The following is a 23,036-nucleotide window of genomic DNA, read 5'->3' on the forward strand; positions in this document are numbered from 1 at the left end:
CGAGACTAAATTGGCACCTTAACTCACGCCGAAAAGTAGGAGCGGCTCGAACGTAGAGAGGCTCGAGATTCTTTATATAGAAATTAAATAATCGAGGAGCACTCGAAAATATCGTGAATATGGTGCAATCCCGAAGCCCCGACGGACCGCACAAGAAGAGACGAGCTCGTATTTTCCAATTTGGTAAGAGCCTCGGTCGGACAGGCGTTTCGAGAGGGAGAGGAGTGAAAAAGAGAAAAAAAAAGAAAAAGAAGAAAAGAAGTAGGAGACCAAGAAGAAGAAGAAGAAGAAGAACCGGCGGTCGCAAAGTGCGAATTGACCATCAGGAGAGCGTGGGTGAATATTCTTTCTCAAACATTGCATCGCGTATATAATAATATCACAGAGGCTTCGAGGCGAGTGGAAAAAATCGGGGAACGATTAATCGCTCGACAAGTGTATTACGTATAGCTGGCTGAAACGTACACGTACACGATTCTGTGATGTCGGTTTTCCGTTGGAAAAAAAAAGAAACAACGTTTCCTTCGTCCTCCCTTCTCTGTAAATTTTCTATCTCGTATCGCCCTCTAGCCCGAGCCACGTACGCGTGCATCGTGCCTGAATGTAAAATCATCTGGCCGTATAGGACTGACGGGGTACTAGAAACTACATTAAGCTCTCGCGACGGAACCATTGAAATAATCATCGCTCGGTAATCATCGACTGCACAGGAGGCTCTCGCCTCGACCCACATCCTCTTACAAGCTCTTCGAGCTTGTGTTCTTTCGTGTAATACGTACAGCAGGCATAATATGTATGTATATTGTGATAAAAGTGTAACACGTGTCAGAGAATGTGGGACGAGTAGCGTACGTATGTAGGTAGGTATAAACGGGTACGGATACCGGTGACGTCACACGAGATTCCATGATCGTCGTGCGATTTATAAATATATTCGTGTAATGGTATGCGTATACATTGTACGGATGAAAATTCTACCGTTGTACTTCAGTTTAAAGAAAAAGGAGACGTATAACTAGATCACGAGGGTAACGATATTTTTTAGAAACTTTGTCATCAATCGACTTACCAATTGTTGACTTGAAGGATCGTCAGCCCCGTGTCCTGTGCGAGCTGCTTTTTCTGGTCTTCCGAAGGGTATGGATGCTGCAACAAATGATAGGAAAAAAAAAATGACGGTTACTTCATATTTTCAGGAAAATTTTGTCTCAGGTACATTTTGAAACATATGATTCGCTCAACGATCTGCAGTGTTTCCTTAATTCATAGTTATTCTTATTCAGAATTCATACTACGTATCGTTACTTTTACTGTTCATGGAATTTTTTCAAGACCTTTTCCAGCCTTAAGCTCAGCTTGGGAAAAAGTTTTCCGGGATTTTTCCCTCGCTGCACCAGGGAGTAATAAATACAATCCGCAGTCAGAGAAATGATGGAGGGGGGGGGGGGGGATATTGAGTCACATATTGGAAATGTACGCAGCGCGTTAATTTTTCAAGTCCCGCACCTGCAGCGAGTTATTATATTTATGTGTCGTGAGATAATAAAAAGGGAAGAAAGTGTCGTTGGCCCTGCAAGCTGGTCTTATCGTCAGACGGATCGGGGGCAGATGGTTTGCTCGAGGCGGCGTGATGGCTGACCCGACGACGGCGAGCCGCTGACCTTTGAATACTTGCTAATTCCGTTTATTCTCTGCACACGGTTTAACTGTTCGAGAAAAACGCCCATACGCAAAGGCCGAGTAAAAAATTGCCCGCAGTGCATCAGGGGAATCGGTTTACCCCGCACGTTTCTCCGTGGTCGTCAGATTTTACGAGGTTTGAGTGAGAAATTACAGTTTAATTAACGCGCGGCGTGGTACAACTGTGGCAGAGTAATCTTGATCGGAAGTTATAAACGTGGACAAGATGAAACGAGATAAAATACAAACTTGTCTCAACTGTGGCGGCTGCGCTACGCCGATGTTTATGTCTGTAGAAACGCGCAGATACGCTGCCTGGCACCCGGCTTCATTATCGAGTGAAAAACTGCCAGTAATTGCGAGAGGGACCTCAACGTCTCGTTACTTCGTTCTCGAATGGCGCCACCATCTCTTCTCCTCTCGACGAAAAAACGAGAAGATTCACGACCAGCCGCAAGGGTTTCGACATTTTTTTTATTCAATTCAACGCTGAATCCCGCTCTTTTCATCGATGTCACATCTTCGTATTCCCGTGATCAGGTTTTTTGGTTCACCAGATTTTCACACCGCTATCCCGCCCCTTGCACTCCCCCGTAAACTCTCTGTTTGTCCCCGCAGTCGATCCCCAGTGATTATCGATATTTATTACCCAGAGGCATATTTACCCATTATGCCACTTAGATCATGCAGAGAACCGGAGATCGCCGTCTTTCAGGACAAACCTATCCACCCAATATCCGCGGCATTCATTCATCCGTCGCCGTTATTGAGACGAGACTGCGGGATAAGAGGCAGCTGCCTTCAGACGAGCTACTCCTCTTGAAACTCAACACCCTATCGCGTTCAGGATTGGCTTACGAGGCGGGTATCGACTGTCGGGATATCGTGCCACGATACTCGGTTGCAAAAAGACGACTCGGATATTCCCCTCTACATCCTAGTCCTTCGCGCAATTTTCAGAAGAAACTTTTTCAAGTTCGCGTAAGGGTAAGTAAGGGAAAGAACGCGTCGTGACACCAGCTCAGCTGGACGATGCTACCGATGGCTGCTGCTTATCGAGGAACGGAGAAATACGGTCTCTCTTTGTAATCCCCCCACCCCCTCCGCCCCTCTCATCTGTTGTTATATGCATAAAACAATCAAGATAATTGTCGAAGGTTCGTGGGGACGACGACTGCCGTTCACCCGAGCGAGTTCTGGCTGCCTGCTAGTCGTTCCTCCCCTGCACGAGCCGAAGCTATCCAATTACATTGAAAACAATAGTCTTAAGTGCCGGCGGCGGGTCGAGACCACCCCGCGAGCATCCGAGAACGTACCCTCGCAGACGGGAAGGGAGGGGTTCGTTCACTTTCGTGTATTGTGGAAAACCACTCGCAATGTTCGCGAGTCGGAAGACGTTCGAGAGGTGGGGGGGAAAAAGTTGGGCCGAATCAGCTGACCGAAGCTGCAGCTTTTGAGAAATCGGGCACGGGATTCGGCACCCCTAGTCGTGGCAAGCGGTGCAGAAACGGCTGCGAAGGGCTCGTCTCGAGGCAATCGGGATAACGGGACGACGAGACTCCGGGACTCATTTACACACTTAGCTCGCTTCCTCCGGATCGTTTCCGCCTCCTCAGACCGGGTTTCCCTCAAGACAAGGCGCCACCTTCTTCCAGACAAAACCCCGTCGGAGAATCGTCGACCCAAATCGTTTTCATATTGTCTTTTTACCGCTCATTTTCGTTTTATCGCTTGTTTGCCCTCCCTCTCCTCGCCGCGCTTCCACCTACTGAATGGGTTAATTCTCTCCCCTATACACTTGCTCCGCTGCTGCAGCTCCGCCCTCGTTTTTGGTATTATTCTTATTCTCCTTCCGGATCAGAGGAGAGGGCCGGAAGCCGTGTGTCTTTGCATGGCCAATATCCCCGGGTCGGGATTCACCGATTCCCTCGTCCTAGAGGGTGCGGACTGGCAAAAGACGCGGCACGAAGACGCGTTCGACCGAAAAGACTCTTCAACGATATAAAAGCCTGCGTGAAGTTACAACAGGGGTGCGGATCGCGAGGCAGCAATCCGAATTGGCCTTCACGGTTCTCTGATTTCAGTATAATTATCGACACACCCAACCACCCCCCAGGTCGGAGGGTCGCGTCGCCGGTGCTCCGGGATCGAAGTCTCGGTAATTTGCGAGGAGCGTTTTGTCGCATGCTGCGTCAGGTCGATGTCAGTGGGCGTGGATGGGCGCGGGAATGAACCCGGTGCGCGCCTTGGGTTCCGAATGACACGTCGATGACGTCCGCTGCTGACTCCGGCTAACGAGCAGGGCGTCGGGGGCGTCGGGGGCGTGGGAGCCGACGGAGATCGCGCCTCGTCATCACGCTCTCGCCTCCAGGGGGTGCTCGTTGCCAGCCGCGTTCGGTGCACCTCCGTCAGGAATTACGTCTGTCCTAGAATTTGACGGAAGACGCGACGTCAGCGTCCTTTCCTCAACCCCGGAACGTAACGTCATCGAGCCGGTCTCCTCGGAGCGAATAGTACGCGGACTGCGATAATTCGTGCAAAACGAGGTCGAATCGCGCCTGCACGGTGGCACGGAACGCACGGAATCGAGCAAAGACGCGCGGTGTCCTTCGTGAGATTTCCCACGTGATGAGTCACGGCAGAAGGGACGCGATGTCCCTTTGTATGTAATTATGGAGAAACACAATGGAATGCATCGGCGGTATGCGAGCGCGACATGCCAGCTACGAGAGTTTGTCTTGATACCAGATAAGCCGGAACCTGAAGATGGTATGCCACGCTGGTGCAACGCTGACTCGGAGAGGGACGAGGCAAGAGCAGAGAGGAGACCGAGCGCCAGATATCGCGCCAGGATCTGCTTCGTCACCGTACCAGGCGTGCGCGCCCGTCTATCAGTCAACCAAACTAACAACTATTTCAAGCCTCTGCCTTCCAGACGGACCTCGGACCAACCGCCCTCTCTACCCATGATACACCGGGTCGAATATTCCCCCTATACCCGGACTCGCTGCGACAGGTGATACTCGAGCTCTCGGAAAGATTGATCCTCGGAAGAAGCCTCACCTTCTACCTGTTGAACAGTCCGAATCTGCAACTGCGTACCTACCGCGCGTCGAACTTATCGTGCACGGAACTTTGGGTACCAGAGGACCTTCTCTTCTCGTCACGTCTCGAGATGCAGAAGAAACAAAGGAGTACACCGCAACGTCACCTGACGATCGAGGGGAAAGTTTTTAATTTCGTATCTCTCGCGGTCGATTAGACCCACGTGATTACCGGCCGTTTCATTAGCGGGACGCAATCGTCGCGGGGGTCGACAAGCCGGAGTTCCCCTAATCAATGGAATTGGGAGACAATCCCAGGGGTCAGCGGTGTAGCAGACTCTCTTTCCCCGGGACGGAAGAGAGGCGGAGAGTAAAGGCGAGATTGAACGGCACGGTTCGTGTTAGCCCGGCGAGTCTTCCCTCCGACGACGGTGCGACGTCGGCTTCCAGGAGGACACAATGAAGGAGGTGCGGTCCCTCTGTTTCACCGCGTCGTAGTCCCGCCGTTCCACTTTCCACCTCGTCCTCCCGGCCAAGTGACGAGGAGGCGTCCGAACATGTCCAAGCGTTCGTTGTCGGGGTTCCATTACTCCCTCTTCGTCCCTCTCGCAGGGTCGAACGTGAGCTCGAGGAGCAGAAGTGTCGGTATCGTGGCAGTCGCACGCGTGATAATGACAGGTCTGGGCGTTACTCGTGATTGAGGTGCCCGTGTCACACGAGATGGCAGGGAAGGGGGAAAACGCAAAGATAGTCGGGGAGTTTTCGCACCGCCACGCCCATCCGTTCGCTTCGTTCGCTGAAAATTGGCGAAAAGAAGAAACGTGCGTACGAATGCGCGGAGGAATATAAAAATCGAGTCGTGGAACGGGGAGGAAATTCGGAGTCGGAGACTCCCACGCTTTTCGGTTTCACGGATCTCGACCCTGCCCGAGTACGAGTAGGTCCGAAATCCATTCGACTAAATTACATAGTTTAAATGGATAATTAAATAGCAGCAGAACTGACTGAGGGACTTTGGACCGGGGATGATTGCCGGTTTCGGATGTAAGCATCAACCGGGAATTGGCGCCCCGGGCCTTGGATTCGGAGGAGTTTCTGCTGCCCGCCCTGCAACTAGAACGTTTCAAACGTGATAATTATCTGTATTCCCATAAGCGAAACGCGCCTCGTTCGCTCGCCTCGACTCGAGCCAGTCGAGTAAGACCTGCCAACGAGTGGCCGGCCCTCCCCTGCGCCTCGTTTTCTACCGTCGCAAACCGTGAGGGCACAAGAAAATTGGTGTACAACGGTCCCGTTACGCACTGAGCTCGGCTCAGCCGGGATGTCGGGAGGAAGCGGAGTCGAAGGGCGCAGGGCGAACCCTCTATCATTGCCGCGCAGCTATGCATAGATTTTCGGAAAACACGCCCAGGTCCGACCCTAACCTCCTCGGCGGCTATAAGCGAAATAGCTGTTAGGTGATATTGGAACGGCGTGTTGTGAAGCTATCAATATATTTTTCGTCCCCCGTCTCTCTCTGTCGCCCCGGAACCGCGACGCCTCGTCCTCTTCGCACTCGCTTCGAGGAGCCCCTAGCGTTTAGTGTCAATTTATTCGGGATTCCCGAGATTTCGAGGCTTTGCCGCCTGCGATCAACCTCCCCGTTTGCATAATATTGTATTTATTTCGTCTTGTAACCCGCCGCTCACCCCCGCCGCTATACGACCCTATCCTAAACCCGCCACCCGGCAATGGCACCGTAGAGGCACCCGGAATGGGCTATACGGGTTACCGAGGAGCATGCAACCTCTATTGAGACCAACCAATTTGGGTTTGCAATATTGGATCGTCTACCGAAAAACGAACCCCGCAACCCTTACCGTCGCCCCCACGCACGCTCCTCTCTCATTCCGTTCAATAATTTATCGCCAGCTATACGGGGTGTTTTTCACGAAGGCACGGATCTGAACAAGAATGTAGTTTCCACGGGATTCCATAGGTTTCGCATTCGATCTATAAAAACTCGGATGTCATTCAACCGTTGTTCCGATTATTAAAGCAGCATGTTTCGAACTTGAACCGAAAAACAATACCGCCTTATACCCTGATTCACACTGTCGCTGTGTGTTCTCGAATCAATCCGCAAGTGTCCGGGAGGAATTTGGTATTGCCGAATGAATTTTAACGTCGACTGGTAATTCGGTGGGAGTTTTCATCGTTTCGCGAAAATTCTTGCGCCGTCTAAGAGAGCACCTATAGGGAGTTGGTAAGTTGGCGGAATCAGCGGGTTAGGAGGAGCCGAATAACTCTGTAACTAGCGGAGAAGTCACCCGAGTCCACCCACATACCGAGCCGCCACCCCCGAGGCTTGCCCGATTTTAATCAAATTCCAAACATGGCTGGGCGCCTTTCGCAGAATGCGAATTGGCCCCGTTCTGGTGAAGGGTCTCGGAAAGTTTCGCGTCGTTGAAAGAGCGCCGGGATGGCACGGCGGTTCTATAATCTACCAGGTGGAAAACCGAGCGCACACTGACGGCCTCGACGCGGGGGTTTAAATCATCGCTCCAGCGTTATAACGACGCGCCGAGGATTCAAACTATGAAATACAAAACAGCCGCGGCCCGAGGCCACGTTTCAAACAACGAATATCTGCATGCGCGCGGACGCAATCCGCAACGGACGTAATTTGCCAATATATCACCGAGTTATAATAAAATACAACATTCGTAATGAGGACGCCGGTGAAGCTCCATAAATTTCAAACTGCAGCGCGAGATGAGGGGTGGAATTTTTCGACCCGGCACAGTCGGTGGTGCCGGCCAAATGCAGGCCGGGGGTTCGGAGCCGATAATCGATTCTGCGAGCGCGTTGATCGATTAGTGAAATACCGAGGCGAGCCCTGAACGTACGTGGCGAAAGGGTTGAAAGGTGCGAAAATACGGAGGAGTAAAAAGTCGAAGGAGACGGAGTTCTCGCGGAATACAAAGCGGCGCGCAACGCTGCGCAACGTCTTTAGAGGCAATTAACGTCCGTGGTTATGAGATTCACGGGTTAATTAACACGGCTCGGTGCTGATTAACGATTTCCAGCGCACCTGCGCACACCGGTCAACCCACGATAATAGACAGGTGATTGTCACGGCTTCTGGCAACGCCTCGAGCTCCTCGGAGGCGATTGTGTCGATGATTGCGCGTCCTGATTCGACCGAGTCACAGGCGCCATAACTGGTTTTCGAACAGTCCGAGTTCAAATTCCGGTTAATTTTTGTCCAAGAAAGATAGTTGAGTGTTTGATTTACGATCGTTTCGGAGATACGTGCACGCGTGTACAAGAAAGCGGAGTGACGATCAATGACCGCGCTAAGCGATTCGAAAAAAACTCGTCCGATCTCACGGTCAATTGGATTCGTCGAAATCGATTCGGACCGCGAGGGGAGCGGAGAGTACCTGCGAGTAAAAACCCGCGTGGTGAAATACAACCTGGAATAAAAACGCGATCCGTCAATAACCGGAATACGGAGCGTAATGGGCCTCGAAAACGAGTAAACACGAGCGCGTATCTGGGCGCAGACAATCTGGTGGATCGAGCCCGGGTGGTGACCCACCCCATTTTACCGGGCGGTCCGGTAAGCCGGGTGCAGGCTGATACAGTGCCGGGCAACGCCGAGTTCAAATTCATGCATTACCTACGTGACGTCACGGGACGAGCGGGGTGCACCGAGTGCAGCCATAAAACAGCTCGAGGATTATTCAATGAGGCTTCACCCGCATAAAAATATATTCCCCTGTCAATCCGTCACTCGCACACGAGGATACGTATAACCGTGGTGGGACGGTGGTTCCGAATTAGATCATATGCATATTCTCCGCAATCGACGAGGTATCACTTTTTGGAGGGGGCTGGCTGGAGCTTTTCTCGTCGCAACCCTTTTCTCGCTCCTCGTCGATCCTCGCGTCCGTAGGTTACACCCCGCAAAAAGGGAGCATCGGACTCTCAACGACATGTCGCCGGACTACGGTGCGGTACATAAACAACTGGGCGAGTCGCTGCGCTAGCCCAGCTCGCTAATGACGGGATATTAAATAACGATAATGACGCCGTCGAGGGTTTTTACAGCGCGAAACGGAGCCGGAGCCGCGCAGGGAGGGGGAGAGGAGAGAACCGAACGGCGCCGGGAACAACGGATCGAACGGAGACGAGCGATTGTGCGGCGCGGTTGCGGGTTGCGGATATGGAGCCGCCGGAGGCCACGGCTGAATTTCACAAACTTAATTAACCGAGACAATGAGCGGCACCGGCGCAATCGAGCCCCGCCTTTCGCAGCCGCGCCGCGGCTGAAATACGCGGCGACGAAAACCGAAACCGGAACGCGTTACGCCCGCGAACTCGATTAACCAGAGACGCGGCGCATCGATGGTGGGTCCAGAAAATCTACCGAGTACATTATTATCGAGGCTGGACCCACCTTTCGAGTATCTCGCGATCGCCGCCGCGCATGATGAATAGACTCGCGCTGACTTTATGCGATCCGACATCGCGCCGCGACTTGTTTGCCTGACGAAAAATTTTCGCTCGAGTAGGTAGACGACGGGCGGACACGTAACCAGTCTTCGCCCGCGTTTGCATCGGTCAATTATTCATGCGCCAATGGTGGAGCGAAAGAAAAAGAATCCGAAGGTATTCTCGACCTGCACTCGCGTCCGTGAGCAACAACGGACTGTTTTTTACACCGATTATATTTGGAGTTGTAGCCAGGAGCTGTGCGCGGATTACCGTCTTCGAGTCTTGTCTTGCCGTTTCGCGAAAGAACTCTGGTTTATGACAAAGTTTCTTGTTCCTTTCTTTCCCGTATTTTTAACGTATTGAACGGATGTGTTTGCATAGTTTTTCCATCACGTCACGTTTCTGAGAATATTTCAAGTTCGAACGGTTGTTAAAAAAAAAAAGTGTTTACATATCTGCTCGTTTAGCCGTGAATTTTCTCGGAAACACGAACAGACAGAAAATCTCAGTATAATCCGATTCGCAATCAGCAATGAAAATAAACCGGTCAATCAATACCGTTTAAATCGATCGAATATTTTCCTCAAATACGTATTATACGAAACAAGTCGCAGTTCAGGCGAATGGATGCTCGAGCACTCGGGAATTTTGTACCGAAGTAAAAGAGAGGTAGAAAAAATAAATTCTTGGCAGCTGGCTCGAGGAGCAAGGCGTTTTGTTGACCCCAACAATCTCCGGTCTCCGAGTCGCGATTAGATTTCATTTGAGAGAGTCGAGCCTTGTCAGCAATTACCGAAGGATATATGCAGCAAAGTGCATTATCCCCGGAATTTCGATCGGACGATCTCGATTACTTCGAAGGGCTTCGAGGTGGATCGGTAAGTGAAAAGGGACGAAGGGTGGAGGTCGAAAAACGGCTCGCGTGAGGCTAGCCTTCCTTGTGGCAGCAGCGCGATTATCGGTGGATGAACGAGCAACGCGTGCGGATCCGTCAAAGATCGGACGAACGGTTTTCGCGGGTCTCGGCCTGGGGCGAGGGTGCCTGGCTATTTACGAGGCGGCGGGTGCGTAGGTGCGTCGTTCACCCTGGGGGTGTGGGTCCGCATGAGCAGACGTGATACGGAATATATGAATAACAATAGGAGTCGCGGCGGTATCGCGAAACCGCGCCGTCCGTGATGCATTGCGGCCGAGGGATGCCACGCGATCTCTCTGATTAGCACTATCTGCCCAACTACAGCCTCCGATTCCGCGCAGCGATCGATTCTTCCTCGCTCCGAAGAAATCCCACCCCGCTGACACCAAAAACCATCGATTCTCGATCTCGCGATTACTCGCACTGGATCCTCTTGGCTCACGATCCACCAGGTATACATACAGACTGTTGGTCAGTCCCCAGTCATCACCAAGCCGACTTCCGATGTGTCCGGTGTGGTTGAAATAATTGCTCAACGAGGAGGCGAGCGTTCGTCTAGTCAGTTTGCGTCGTCCTCTCGACCCGTGCGCCGTTTGCTCTGAGTTTTCTGCAATTTAGAGGTGGCTGCGAACGGAAAACATATTCCGCAATATCGCGAACACCCGCCTCCGTCCTCTTCATCCTACGCCGTCGAAAATAAACCGCGCAGTTTCGTTTCGACGCGTCGCTACGCATCGCTCGCGGAAAATGGTCTCATTCAAGTTTGTAGAAATTTTTGTGGGCGGATAACGCGGTTCGTGGTTCATTATGTTTTCTCTCCTCGATGCTGTTCCCGATTTCCATCAGATTCGAACGGAAGTTTTGGTTGCGAAATATTGATTTTTTGTTTTTATATTCTGACTGGATCTAAAACATACACAACCCACACACTTGATTTTGGCAGCAAGGCTGAATCTTTCGCTTTGGAAATGACCACTGACTGAAACGTTGATTTTTTTGTTTGCAACTTTTGTAAACCGATTCAATTTTTACCCCAGTATATGAAATTTCTTACGCTCGCTCGGTGAGAGCTTGATTTTATCTCTCGTCTGCGTCATTCAACAAGCGATTGCCCAACTATCATTTACTAATCCTCACCCTTTCCCCGTTTCAAATCCGCTCCTCTCTCCTAACTCTTTCTCAGGGGATCTGACTCCTTCACCCCCGAGAAATTACTTACCCTTCAGCATTATTGAACAACTAGGGGTAAAATTGTGAACCCCTGAATAATGCGCGACCCTAAGACCCAAGACCCTTGCACGACATCGTGAAGAGCTCCCTTGACTGTGACGTGCCACGAAACGCATTGACTTCGGTTACCTCGTCGCTTGCGCAATGCGTGGTTTGGTTAGTTTCTAAATAATTGGACAACCATCAGCGATGGATATTGCGAAATATTATGGGCCGGAAAATGTGTTACGCAAATAGAGCCGCGGGCATACCGTGCAGCGTTCTGAATGAATGGCTCGAATCTAAACTCGGAGCCGTCAGTGCAGCAACATGCATTTCGCATTTCGTATTTCGCTTACAACCACCGACGCACCGGTTCGTGTGCGGGTAGCTTATTCGCGGACATTCCGATCGAGGCCTCTGCGCGGTGTGATAAAAACCGAGCGCACCATACGCATCGGGTACGCGAAACGAAACGTGCAGCGTCAGGATCGACGACCGGATCGCTGCGGGGGATGCGGACAAAAACAGAACGCTAATATTTCCGCAGCGCGGCGCTTTCGCGTGCGAAAAATCACGAAGCTTGCGACGTCGGTGCGCACCAGAGGCGCGTGTTCGTCTTGATGCATTGCGACATCTCCGGTCGCGGGGTTGTCGCCGGTACGACGGGACGTCATGTTTATACATTTCAGGTTACAAGAGCCCGACCGACAACAATCCTCTCAGCGAGAACGTATTTACGAGATATAACCGGACGCGAGCCGCAGTCGTAGACGCGTTTCCTGCAAGCTCGCCACTTTTCCGCCCTCCTTCCTCCCCCTCGTCGGCGATGGGAATCCAAGGAAGCGACCGCCTCCCGGTCTTCGCCGACTTTCAATCTGTACTGGAAATGCTAATCGGGACGCGATCCCATTCCGGCTGATGGGCGAGGGTCTCAGGCGAGTAACTAAAAGCTCTTTTCCAGCGCGGATACCGCCGAAAAAGGGGTCGGGCGATTTAGACCGCAGAACTATCAGGTCGGCTAGGTCGGGGCACGGAACGCAGGCAGGGCCAGGTTATGCCGCCCCTGGGACGAGCCCTGATGGGGTTATGGGCCTCGGAGGCCTACTCTTACCACCTTGCGACGCCCGCTCGCCCTCCCATTCTATTCTATAATATCCTAGGAGATGTATTCGTCCTACAGGACGCCCACGAATGCGTTCTAGATTGCATTCGGATAGGGAGATCTTCAGCCGGCCACCAATCTTCGCCCGGGGATAACTTGAAATGGGATTTCTGAATAACTACTAGCCCTTCCACATCTGTTTTCCCCCGAAATTACAAATTTAAAAAAGAAAGCAGAAACGGAAGGAAAAAAAAAATCGATTCAAATGCCATACCAATTTCCAGATTACAGGAACGTGTGTATCGCGTACTATATATGTGTAGGTGTCGTTGCTTCTTTACTGGATTGCCGCGCCAATTATTATTATTATTATTGTAGAAACAGTCTTTTTCCAGACTTTAACTCGTGAGCATGTATTTTCGTGAATGTATGATTTTGCCCTGTATTTTCTACGTTTCTCTGCATTTGCCTTATAACTCGGAGGACCCCTTATTTTTAAAGCAACATACCAAAGTTACAGTATGTTATAGGTTTACTCACGAACTGCATTCTGCGAATTCAAAGCTTACCTGTAACAGAAAAATAAAAATTTTATTAGAATCGATCTGTAGAATAAATATTCTTTCTTCACTCTTTTCTCCATTCTTTCCCGTTAAGATTATTTAGATTTCATTATCTCGCTACCTTCATTCCACATTTTTTTATTCACGACACTCGTCGAGGACGGGTCGATTTGGCTTGGGGCATATCAAGTCTTGGATAAGTAAGAATAAAGAAAGAAAAAAAACAGCAAAATCAAAGAACAGAAACGTGCAGGACAAATAAAAAGTAACGATAATAAGGGGAAACTTTTGACGGGAATCAAATGGCCGAGAGCCGAGGGGGATACAAGATCGTAATTAATAAACCGGTATGCAAATTAGACGAAGGACCTTACGTATTCTGTTACAGGGTCCGAGAACCGCGGCAAACGCGACGACACGGCACTTCGTATACGTGTATTTACAAACTAAACGCCGTGGCGAAGAGGACATAAAGTTGAGGTGAACCACCCAGGGAATGGCGAGTATAAAAACATGAGTGATTCGCGGGATATTCGAGAACAGATAATTCCTGATTAAATCGAACGCGTTTGAAGTCGCGAAAGCCCGGCGCACGATGATCGCCGGAAGTGAAACGGAGGAGAATTAATCCGGGGTTCAGCTATTTCCGCCGGAAGACGATGCATGGGCGAAGGGGACGCGAGATTCAAGGCCGATACGCCTCTGACCCAACCTCCGTCGCCGCTCTTGCCCGCAGAAGGACGACGGGAGATACGTTTTCATTCGGCGGTGGCGTGGAAAAAAGTGAAAAAGACACGCGTGTCGGATACACGCGAAGATACACGGCGCGGGATACGCGGCGTCGGCTCGGCACAACGTCGAGGCGGTTTTACACGGCCGATCGACGGGGGGCGTCGTAATCAAATACCGCCTGGTCTCCAGCTCTTCGGTTGAAAAAAAGCTCGCGCCGTGCCCCGGAGGGAGGGCAAGTCGGTGGGAACGGAACGGCGGAACGCAACACGGCTCCGCACGTTTCCGCGGGCCGCATTAACGAGCCTGTACCATGACGGTGGAGAGGAGGAGAGGAGGAGAGGAGGGAAGAGGAGGAAAGAAGAGATGAACCGCCTCGGCCGAACGCCGTTATTGATTGAGGTCATTACGACGAGCCGGACCTTCGAATATCTTGGTCTCTCGATATCGAGGAGAACGAAAAGAGGCGACCTGCAACGAACACCCGCACTTCGGCATTATCAAGCCTGCAGGATTTTTATTTCCCCAGAAGGACCTTTGCGTAGATATACATGCATGCATATACTCCGTATATTGCCCGGTTTCGCTCGGCTCTTTCCTCTTCCCTCTGTACAGTTGTTTCGTCCTGCCGAGCACCTTTTCTCCGGTTCGTCTGATTTTTCTTCTTCCTTTTTCACCCTGTATACTACATACGGGGTTGATATATCGTCGCATTATTTCCCGATTCCATTCTCGGCGGTATGATTGCGCGCCCTTTCTATAAAGGCGAGGTTGCAGGAGCTTGCTCCTCTCCTCTCCTCTCCGCGGGTAGGTATGTAAGTGTGTTGTACGGATGTATGCATGCACGTGTATACCGGCGTTGGCGGTATGCTAAGTTTATGTACACGAGGGATGTCTCCCTTGTAAAACCATTTCGAGATAACGCATTCCGTCCATTACACCCCTGCATTATGTATGATTTCGTATTATATCGGTGTGGCCGATCGGTTTATGCTTTCATATTTTCCAAGGGGTTTTCTCATGCCTGCCTGCTTGCTCCTTTCTTTTTCTCGCCCTCTCTCCCTCGCCCTCCTCTTAACTATCCATCTTTTTTCTTCTTTACACCGATTGGAAACATCGCGAATATAGATATTCATACATTTCTCCCGACCCCCGCAACGTCGCTGCCCCCAATCGAACCTTTCGTGGTCCCAGGGTGGTTCTGTACTCAGAATCAGCTATGCGCACAAACACAGGCTCGCCAAGGAATCGGTCTACCGACTACCTCATAAAAATTGCAACCGGTGCTCTTAGGAAACGATCCTCGCCGCTCTCCGGGGAGCCCTGTGTCCTACAGGAACCATCAAAACGATTACCAGCTATACATCTTTAACGGCTTTCCTCCTTCCCGCCCGGACTGGGATGACCAATCCAGAAACTCGAGGTGTGTTATAACATATAGCGCCAATGCGTGTGACGGTCGTTTCAATTTTCACGCAACGAATGATTTTACTCCATTTCTTTTTTAAACGTACTGGATCGAGTTTACAGACATTGTTCGAAAATGAGAGGGGTGAAGTTTGACGAGGCCAACCTAAAGTTGGATTAAGTTGAACATCGACGAAGTTGAGGACAAAGCAAGAGGATACCGACGCGATGCATGAGCGCGATACTACCAAGCGTGCAGGCAAGTGCAGAGAGTATCGATGCATCCCTCCCGTAACACGAATCTCTGCCCCCCCCCCTCTCAGTGATTGCCACGGGGCCCGCAAGCTGGGACTTGAGCACGATCGTTAGGTGGTAACGGTGTTCAAGGTCCGAGAAAAAATCCGTCCTATTTATAAGGTTATCATTTTCAAATAGCGATGATCGATGAAGTAAATCGAAGAAAGCAGGAAGGTTTCGCGGCTCGATTAACCACACGCCGCGTGTATTCGCGTGTTCCATTCTGCGCAGAGGGTAAGGTAGTAGTAGTAGGAGGTAATAGCTGACCGGTGTTTCGAAAACAGAGTGCAGTCGACCATAATTTCATCAGAGACGGGATACAGGAGAGAGGGCGTGAAGGTGGCACGGGGTTCGTACGTTGGCACCGCGGTGCACGGCGTTTGAATTTGATTAAGGGTGTGAGAGCCCGGTGACACCGTTCGCGACCGCAACCCCGGCCGCGCTAGTCGGTGGCTGCAACTACTGCAATTATCCGCACACGTCATCCCCGTGCATTACTGCCTCCGGATTTCGCGTCCCGGCTGTGGTCAGCTCCGAGGGACTGCAGGTTGGGTCTGAAATTTTTATTGGCTGTCTCACAGCCGCCGCGGAGTTGTTCCCGCGTCGAGGATACGAGGTAAGAAGAAGTCGCTGAAGAGGCGCCGCGGACGTGTGTTTCGGTTTGTAATTAGGGGTGAGCCGGGTGGGCGAGAGCGAAACGTATTCCGTTTTTTTCCGAGTCGCTGCACGGGACGAAAAAAGCAGGCGCTGGAACGACGAGCGAACGAACAAACGGAGAGTCGTAAAGACGGTTTACTACCCGGACCGGGTGCCGGGTGACCGTCGCGAGGCGGTCGAGTCGCGACGGAGAGTTACAGCCGCGGTGGTCGAGCCGGTGATTGATGTCGGGGAATTGAGCGATCATTCTCGATAAGTTGGAGGCGGACACGACGCGGCTGAGCCGGGACACCGATCGCGAGTCCGAGTCCCTCGGTTATCGATTAACGAATCGGCCGCTGATAATTTCCGCATATCTCCGCGGATCGAGCGCCGCGAGAGGCCCTCCGAAAGAATGGCCCTTTCGTCGAGGGGATGGGGACGGGCCGAGGGCCGACCAATCCCTCTTCTCCTGGAGGCGCGGTGATCCTCGCGCACCGGCGAGTGCAGCCGCGGCGTAGTCGAGGCAATAACGACTTAGGTCGAGCACCGGACGCTAATAACAGGCCGTACCGGCAGCCCATAGGCCGTTGCCGGCAACTGCCTGAGAAGAAATAAAAACCTCCGGAAATTATTATGGTGGACGAGAGATGGGAGCGGGCGTTCGGAGGGCCGAGCCGGCAGAGCGGCGATCCTCGTCGTTCCAAGGTTCCTAGATCCCGCGGTGAAGTCGACGTCTCCCGGCCTCGGGTAAATAGTTAAAGTGGTGGATACCCGCCGGCGCAAGTATAACGAGTGTCCGGGACGCCTCCGAAGGCGAGGTTCGTTTTTGCCACCGAGTCGCCAGGCGGATTCTTTCGCTCGCGCGATGAGAGCGGAACGCCGACGCCAAAGAAGCGGAGGCTTTCAGATACGCGGCAAGGTCAGGGAACCGAGAATCGCACGTCGGAGACATGTATCAACGCATTCGGAGGGTGGATGACATGGACGAAGATCGGAAGTTGCACGAATATGACGTCGCACCAGAGTAACAACTTTCTTCCAGCGAGCAAGCCGTGCGCTGGGCTTGGAGTTATCACGCACCGTTCCGGGTCCTCTTTTCTCGTCGTTGCAAATTTATTCCTCGTCATTTGCTCACCCGGTTTTGAATTTCGATCGCAGGTGTAATATTCTACACTCACAGATTCTCGTATTCAATAGACTGTATTATAACGGAGATGACAATTTTTCGACGTTGTTTGGATTGCAGCCTATATCGGAAGCAAATATTCAAGTATAACAATCCGTTTCTGATTTCACGAAGACAGTGAATCTCGAAAGTTGTCGATGCTTTCGTTGACGAATAACAACTATCGATCTGCCATGGTATTAACTTACCGTATGGTATCGTACTTAACTTATGGTAACGTACGATTACGAACGTTCTTTGAGTAGAAATTAGACAAGGTTAACCTATTCCTATAATTATTTCACGAATAACGACCTCCTTTCATTGAAATTTTACTCGTCGGACCTGCCAGCCGTCGTTGAATTGAAAACAAATTCCGTTCGATCTTCTAATTTCGATACCTCATCTGCAACAACAACTTCCCCGAGCGTATCAGAGATAATGTGAAGTATACCCGAGGTATATTTAGATTACTGCCGTTGGAAAATGTAATCTAGCTTGTCTAACGAACCGATCAATCAAGTTGATCAAATCAATCGCTGCATCTGGATACTGCGAATAAGATCCTTTGACCGTGGGCAGAGATACACGTCTCTACAGGCACGTTGAGTACATGTACACCGATAAAAAAATAAAAAGAAAAAAAAATACGGTTACGTAAAACCGGGTGAAATCGAATAATCGTCGAGCTCGTTATCGGGAGGTGAGCGAAGATCTATAGAGATGGTTGACGTTCGATAAGAGCGCGAGTGTACGATAAAAAGTTGCGGATAGATACGGAATCGGTGGTGAACAATCGCGCTGATTAGCGCGACGCTGGCATACCGGCGAGTTGTCGTTGCGTCGTTAACGCGGTGCAAATGAAAGCGGATTCGAGGTGACCGTCGAGAGGTGGACGGGTGACCAATCGACTGTGCAGCCCGCGACGTCGCCTCCTCCTCGGCCACCCTGGGCGCCTCGAAGCACGCGGCGAAACGCCGACGGAGTGCAAGCACGCACGCCACTCACTCACGCCCACACACGCATGCACACACGAATCCGAGAGGCAGGTGCTCCTCGCGCCATTGGCCACATCCTCACCAACATGGCCGTATACCCCTTTCCGCTCCGCGCGCGCCCGACTATCAACACACCGACTCGCCGCCTGATCCGCGCTCCTCTTCCTCCTCCGCGTACACACACCGAGCTTTTTACCATTGTGTGCACGCACGCACCTCTCCGTATCGCCGAGACTCACTCCTACGTGTATTAATCGTCGGTACACATGTGCCACCTCCTTGTATATTTAGCCCGACTTCCCCGACACCCGTACTCTTGCGACACCGAGGCCAATTCAGGATCGGACCCACGACCGCGCTGTGACGTCGACTGCTGTCGCTTTGTTTACATCTTCTGTAGAAAAGTTGTCTAGGGGGAATAGGAATACCACTTTGACCCGTGTCAGTTCGGAAGAAACGTTGGGACTCCGGGATCAAGACACTCCGACAAACGACATTACCGGGAGTTTATTTTTACCGAAGGAATCAGCTCTCGTCGATCGGGACCACAAGCTTCGAGAATAAGCTGGAAGACGGGTTGCCAGGCTTGTCCAAGTCCGGCTCTCCTGGATTCGAGGAATGTCCTACGCCACGTGGATTTCGAAGACCGATAATGGTCGTGTGGAGAAGCTAGGCAGACACTGTGTTTCGTCTGTCTTAAGTTTTTGTGTTCCGTATACGGGAGAAGTTCTTAATAGCGGTTGTTCTTGCTCGTCTCTCGCTCTCGGAGACCGAAGCTAGTAATTATAAGTACGGGGTAAACACAGACCGGAGGAGACTCCGGAGTTCCCTCGAAGTCAACCAGCCACTCGACCGTTCTTTTCACCCGTCCGTTTCGTTCCTTCGGAACCGAACTCGTGTTAGTCGTCTTGTATGGATCGGTGTGTTACTTCTCTTGCCTCGAAGAACGCGCCTCGTCTCTCGTCTTTGCAGGCTGTAATTAAATATTCGAAGGCCTCGGCGTTTCTTCTTTCTTTCTTTCCTTCTTTCTTTCCCTCTCTCTCTCTCTTTCTTTCCTTCTTTCGTTCGTTCGTTTCTTCCCGCCCTCTGCCTCCTTCGCTCACTCCTCGTCATTCGGTCCGTCCGAGGCTTCCTCGTGCAGCCACTCGAACGAGAGAAAAACGAGATAAACTCAGACTCGGACGCGTTCCGAGGAAGCGGGATAAGACGGCTGCGGAAGAAAATAATATGGAACCCAAGAATACTTGCAAGATTTTTTTCTATAAATCATTCGGTGCCTTGGAAATTGCCCATAATCGTGTATGCGAAGCGTCAACTTCTCTTCCACGGAGAGTCTCTGCAGTCGGTGAGTGCAGGTTCGTTTTTTGTTTAGACAAATTTCATACCCACTCTGTAATATTCTCGCAGCTGGGATTCGCCGCCAATTAGCCAGGTGGAAAATGACCGCAGAGAGCTCTGCGTTTAGGCGAAACGAGAAACGACGAGCAGCAAACGGCCAAACCCGGCACTCTTGTTAATGTTAATTATACCGACCATTTTAAAAGCGATATACGCAACACCGTAGCCTCTCTTTCCTTCAAACGATTATCACTTTCGTGGACGACGACTTTCTCAGGAGTCGTGAAGCCAAGTGCTCGTGCGATAAAAAATAACATCGCATATCTCCAAGCGCGTATAATTTTAAATGATTCCAGCTCCGCAGTCACGTTGGAAGAAAAAGATTTGCCGTATTATAAAAACTGTGTGAATGAACTTCCGTCCAGATGACTGTGCTCCATGATTTCTGCGACAGAAACGTCAGAATTTAATCTCAACAACTTAATCTCTCCTTTCACAACGCGTACGGAATTTTTCCTCAGGGTCTAAGACGACGGTATGGAATGTCGCGAGAATTCTACCCCAGGGAAAATTCAAATCTGATATAAAACCGCATACTGCTTGCGTTGCCCTGTCCAACATGTTTCCTATATGTGCAGCGTGCAGCGTTATACAAAGGCGCTTTTGTCACATTTTAGATTTCAACTTACAGCCAAATACGGTAGGATGATAGATTTTCTTCCCTCATTCAAAGAATTTATAATACTTAAGTAGGTACTAGATTTTTGTCTGATTGTGAAAAGAGACGAGACCAGACTGACTTCAGGTCCATGGAACATGGAAAGTGGGAAACTGCGGCAGAGATTTACTAATTGATAACTGATGAATAACGAGTGATTTGTTCGAGTGGCCCGTTGATTGTCCGTGGCCATAGATATATATATATATATATATATATATAGAGAGAAAGAGAAAAAGAGAGAGAGAGAGAGAGTGGACTTCGCCCCAAGGAGCATTGACGAAAGGTCCGTGTCGACAGAGAGGTTTATGTTCACGAATGGATGTTCTTCTTGGCGGGTTAGGCGGTGCCGTCGGTTTGCATGTCTGCGTGGGTGGTTCGCTTTGGTGTGAGAAGGTGCACACGCATGGGCCACACTTGCGAAAGTAACGTTGAACACGAATACAATCCCGAGCACACACACGGCGTAGTGGCATATGGGAGAGCGAGACAAGGGCGGCACAGTTGCAGTAATAACGCGCTTTTCGGTAATGCAAAGAGTAATTAACATTCCTGTTTTAATTACAGTCACCCCCTCCTCCCTCCTCACTCCCCGTCACGCTTCCTCTTCCTCCACCTCCTCCTCATTCCCCCGACATCGCCGCTTCCCACTCCATCGGTGCCTCTTTATTTTCACCACCCCTTTCGTACCATTAGCGAGCACTGGTGCGCGGAAGCTCAGCCCCTCTACCTGATGCTGCTGCTACTGCTGCTGCTGTTGGTGGTGGTGGTGGTGGTGGTGGTGGTATGTACAAGCCTCGCGGTATAGCTGCTGGTTGCGAGCAGCTACCGCGTGCAGCAGTTTTTATTACCGATGAAAAAAGCGTTTTTAAATTAATCAACTTAACGCGTTTCCTTTTGGACTTTAACCGTACTGCAATATCTCCAACTCTGTATCGCACGCGGTGTCAACGTTGCTGCAAACATTCGACAGGCTATTCGGAATATCCTGACATCTCACCTTCAACATTTGTTTCGCATTAATCTGATCAATAGGAATGAAACTAGATTTAGATTATTTTAATAATGATGAATTTTTGTCGACTACACGGATTTAGAGATGATTTCATGCGTCGTTGTAGTAGCTGTGAGCAAGAATTTCTATATTCGTCCTTTAATCCCATGACGCGAACGCAAGATGAGGGTAAAACTCAGATCCGAGGCAACCATGATTGCAATGTAGCGGTACAAACAATAAGACGGAAACGCCACTCCGATGCAAATAGTAAGCTGTACAATCCGCATCGTGCATCATGGTTCCCATATCAATCTCACGCAAATTGACGTCCTTTTCGCTGTCTCAACGATCCGGAACGACGTCTCTGCAGCAGGCCGAAAAACCGTTCGCAATTAGTTTTCACCTCCGGGTTTGCCCGTTAGCAAAGTCCGTTCGGAAGGGTGAAATCTTATCGGCGTCAAAAGCGTAGCCTCGCCCGGTCTCCCCGCGCCTGCAGTACCTAACCGGGAGCAAAATCCGCGGACTTGATCCGCGTAGAGCGGGCGGCGGCATAACGCGGGGCAGGGTGGTTAGAAAGGGGAGGATAGGGGCAAGCCGGGAACCAGAAACCAGAAACCAGAAACCAGAAACCGGGAGCCGTCCGTACGTACCTCGACCCCGTGACTAGTGGAAGGGGTGTCGTGATAACGTCAGGGTCTGACAGAGTGCCGTTGCTATCGCATCGCCACACGCCGGCAGAGAAACAAAATGGAACCAGCCCCACCTCCGTCGGGCGACGCCGACGCGGACGCCTCCGTCGACGGTAGCGTCGACAGAAGCGCGGGGTTCCTTCTACCCTTGCCTTACCACCACCGCCACCCCCTCCCCCCCCACCCCCCTTTTTCTCCACCTCTCACTTTCTAACCCAGGGTAGCTTGCGAAGGTAGGTAAGTCGCGGCTGGCGTTAACCCCGTTACCCCGCGGGCTCCGTTTCAGGCCGTTGTTCCTCGTCGCGTGGGAGAGAATCGGGAGATAGGAGAGCCTGGAGATCGCATCGCCTTGGTTGGATGGGTGTTATTTATTCCCGAGATGAACGTCTTCTCCGTGAATTTTCGAGCTTGCGGTAACACGCCGCGTAGGGTGAAGGAGGCTGGTCGGTTTTTGTTACCGATTCGAAACGCAAGCTCTGACAACGATCACGGTTCTCGATTTCACTACAACTTGGATCAGAGCGGGATGACGGGCGGTTGATCAACCCTGATCTCGCTGCATCGTCTGTCCCGCCTCCTCGAGAGCAGAAGAACGACCCTCCAGCTCTCGGGTATTACCTGGTATGCAACCAGGTTGAAAATAATCCGAAATTGCCGCAAAGCTTCAGCTTGCACGGCCGTACGAGCAGCTCTCTCGTTTTACTTTTTTGCCAGCTGGCAGCCTGTTACAGCAGCAGATGATCTCCGAGCGTTTCTCCGTCCGAGTCTCCTCTTCTCTCGCATCCTCGTTTTATTTCGACCGTTTGTTTCATCCGCCGAGTTGGAGAGATCGTACCGCGGGTTCGTTCCTCGCGGAACGCAGGGAATACGTAGGTCGTAAGGAAACGAGTAGCCTCCTCATCCCGAAAATGGCGGAAAACCGATCCGTCCCCGGGTGAAACGGAGGAAGAAACAAAGTACCTAATTGCCGTATTCGGCAGACAGCGTGAGAAACGCGTCGCGTCGGTGACGACGCGGGATATAAATCTCCGACGAATCGAAACCAGCGTCGAAGGGCCGG

General features: G+C 51.1%; 1 protein-coding gene across 6 annotated transcripts in view; it reads right to left on the bottom strand.

The window, feature by feature from the left end:
* Window positions 1-23,036, bottom strand: part of LOC107222053 (homeobox protein homothorax) — a 297,335-nt gene that overhangs the window by 58,642 nt on the left and 215,657 nt on the right. For all 6 annotated transcript variants that reach the window (XM_046730451.1, XM_046730450.1, XM_046730449.1 and 3 more), the window contains one exon: window positions 1,070-1,146. In XM_046730451.1, the coding sequence (XP_046586407.1) occupies window positions 1,070-1,146 (77 nt within the window). The remainder of the gene's footprint in view (window positions 1-1,069; window positions 1,147-23,036) is intronic.

This window comes from Neodiprion lecontei, chromosome 2, assembly GCF_021901455.1.
Source record: "Neodiprion lecontei isolate iyNeoLeco1 chromosome 2, iyNeoLeco1.1, whole genome shotgun sequence".
In the NCBI taxonomy this organism is placed as follows: domain Eukaryota; kingdom Metazoa; phylum Arthropoda; class Insecta; order Hymenoptera; family Diprionidae; genus Neodiprion; species Neodiprion lecontei.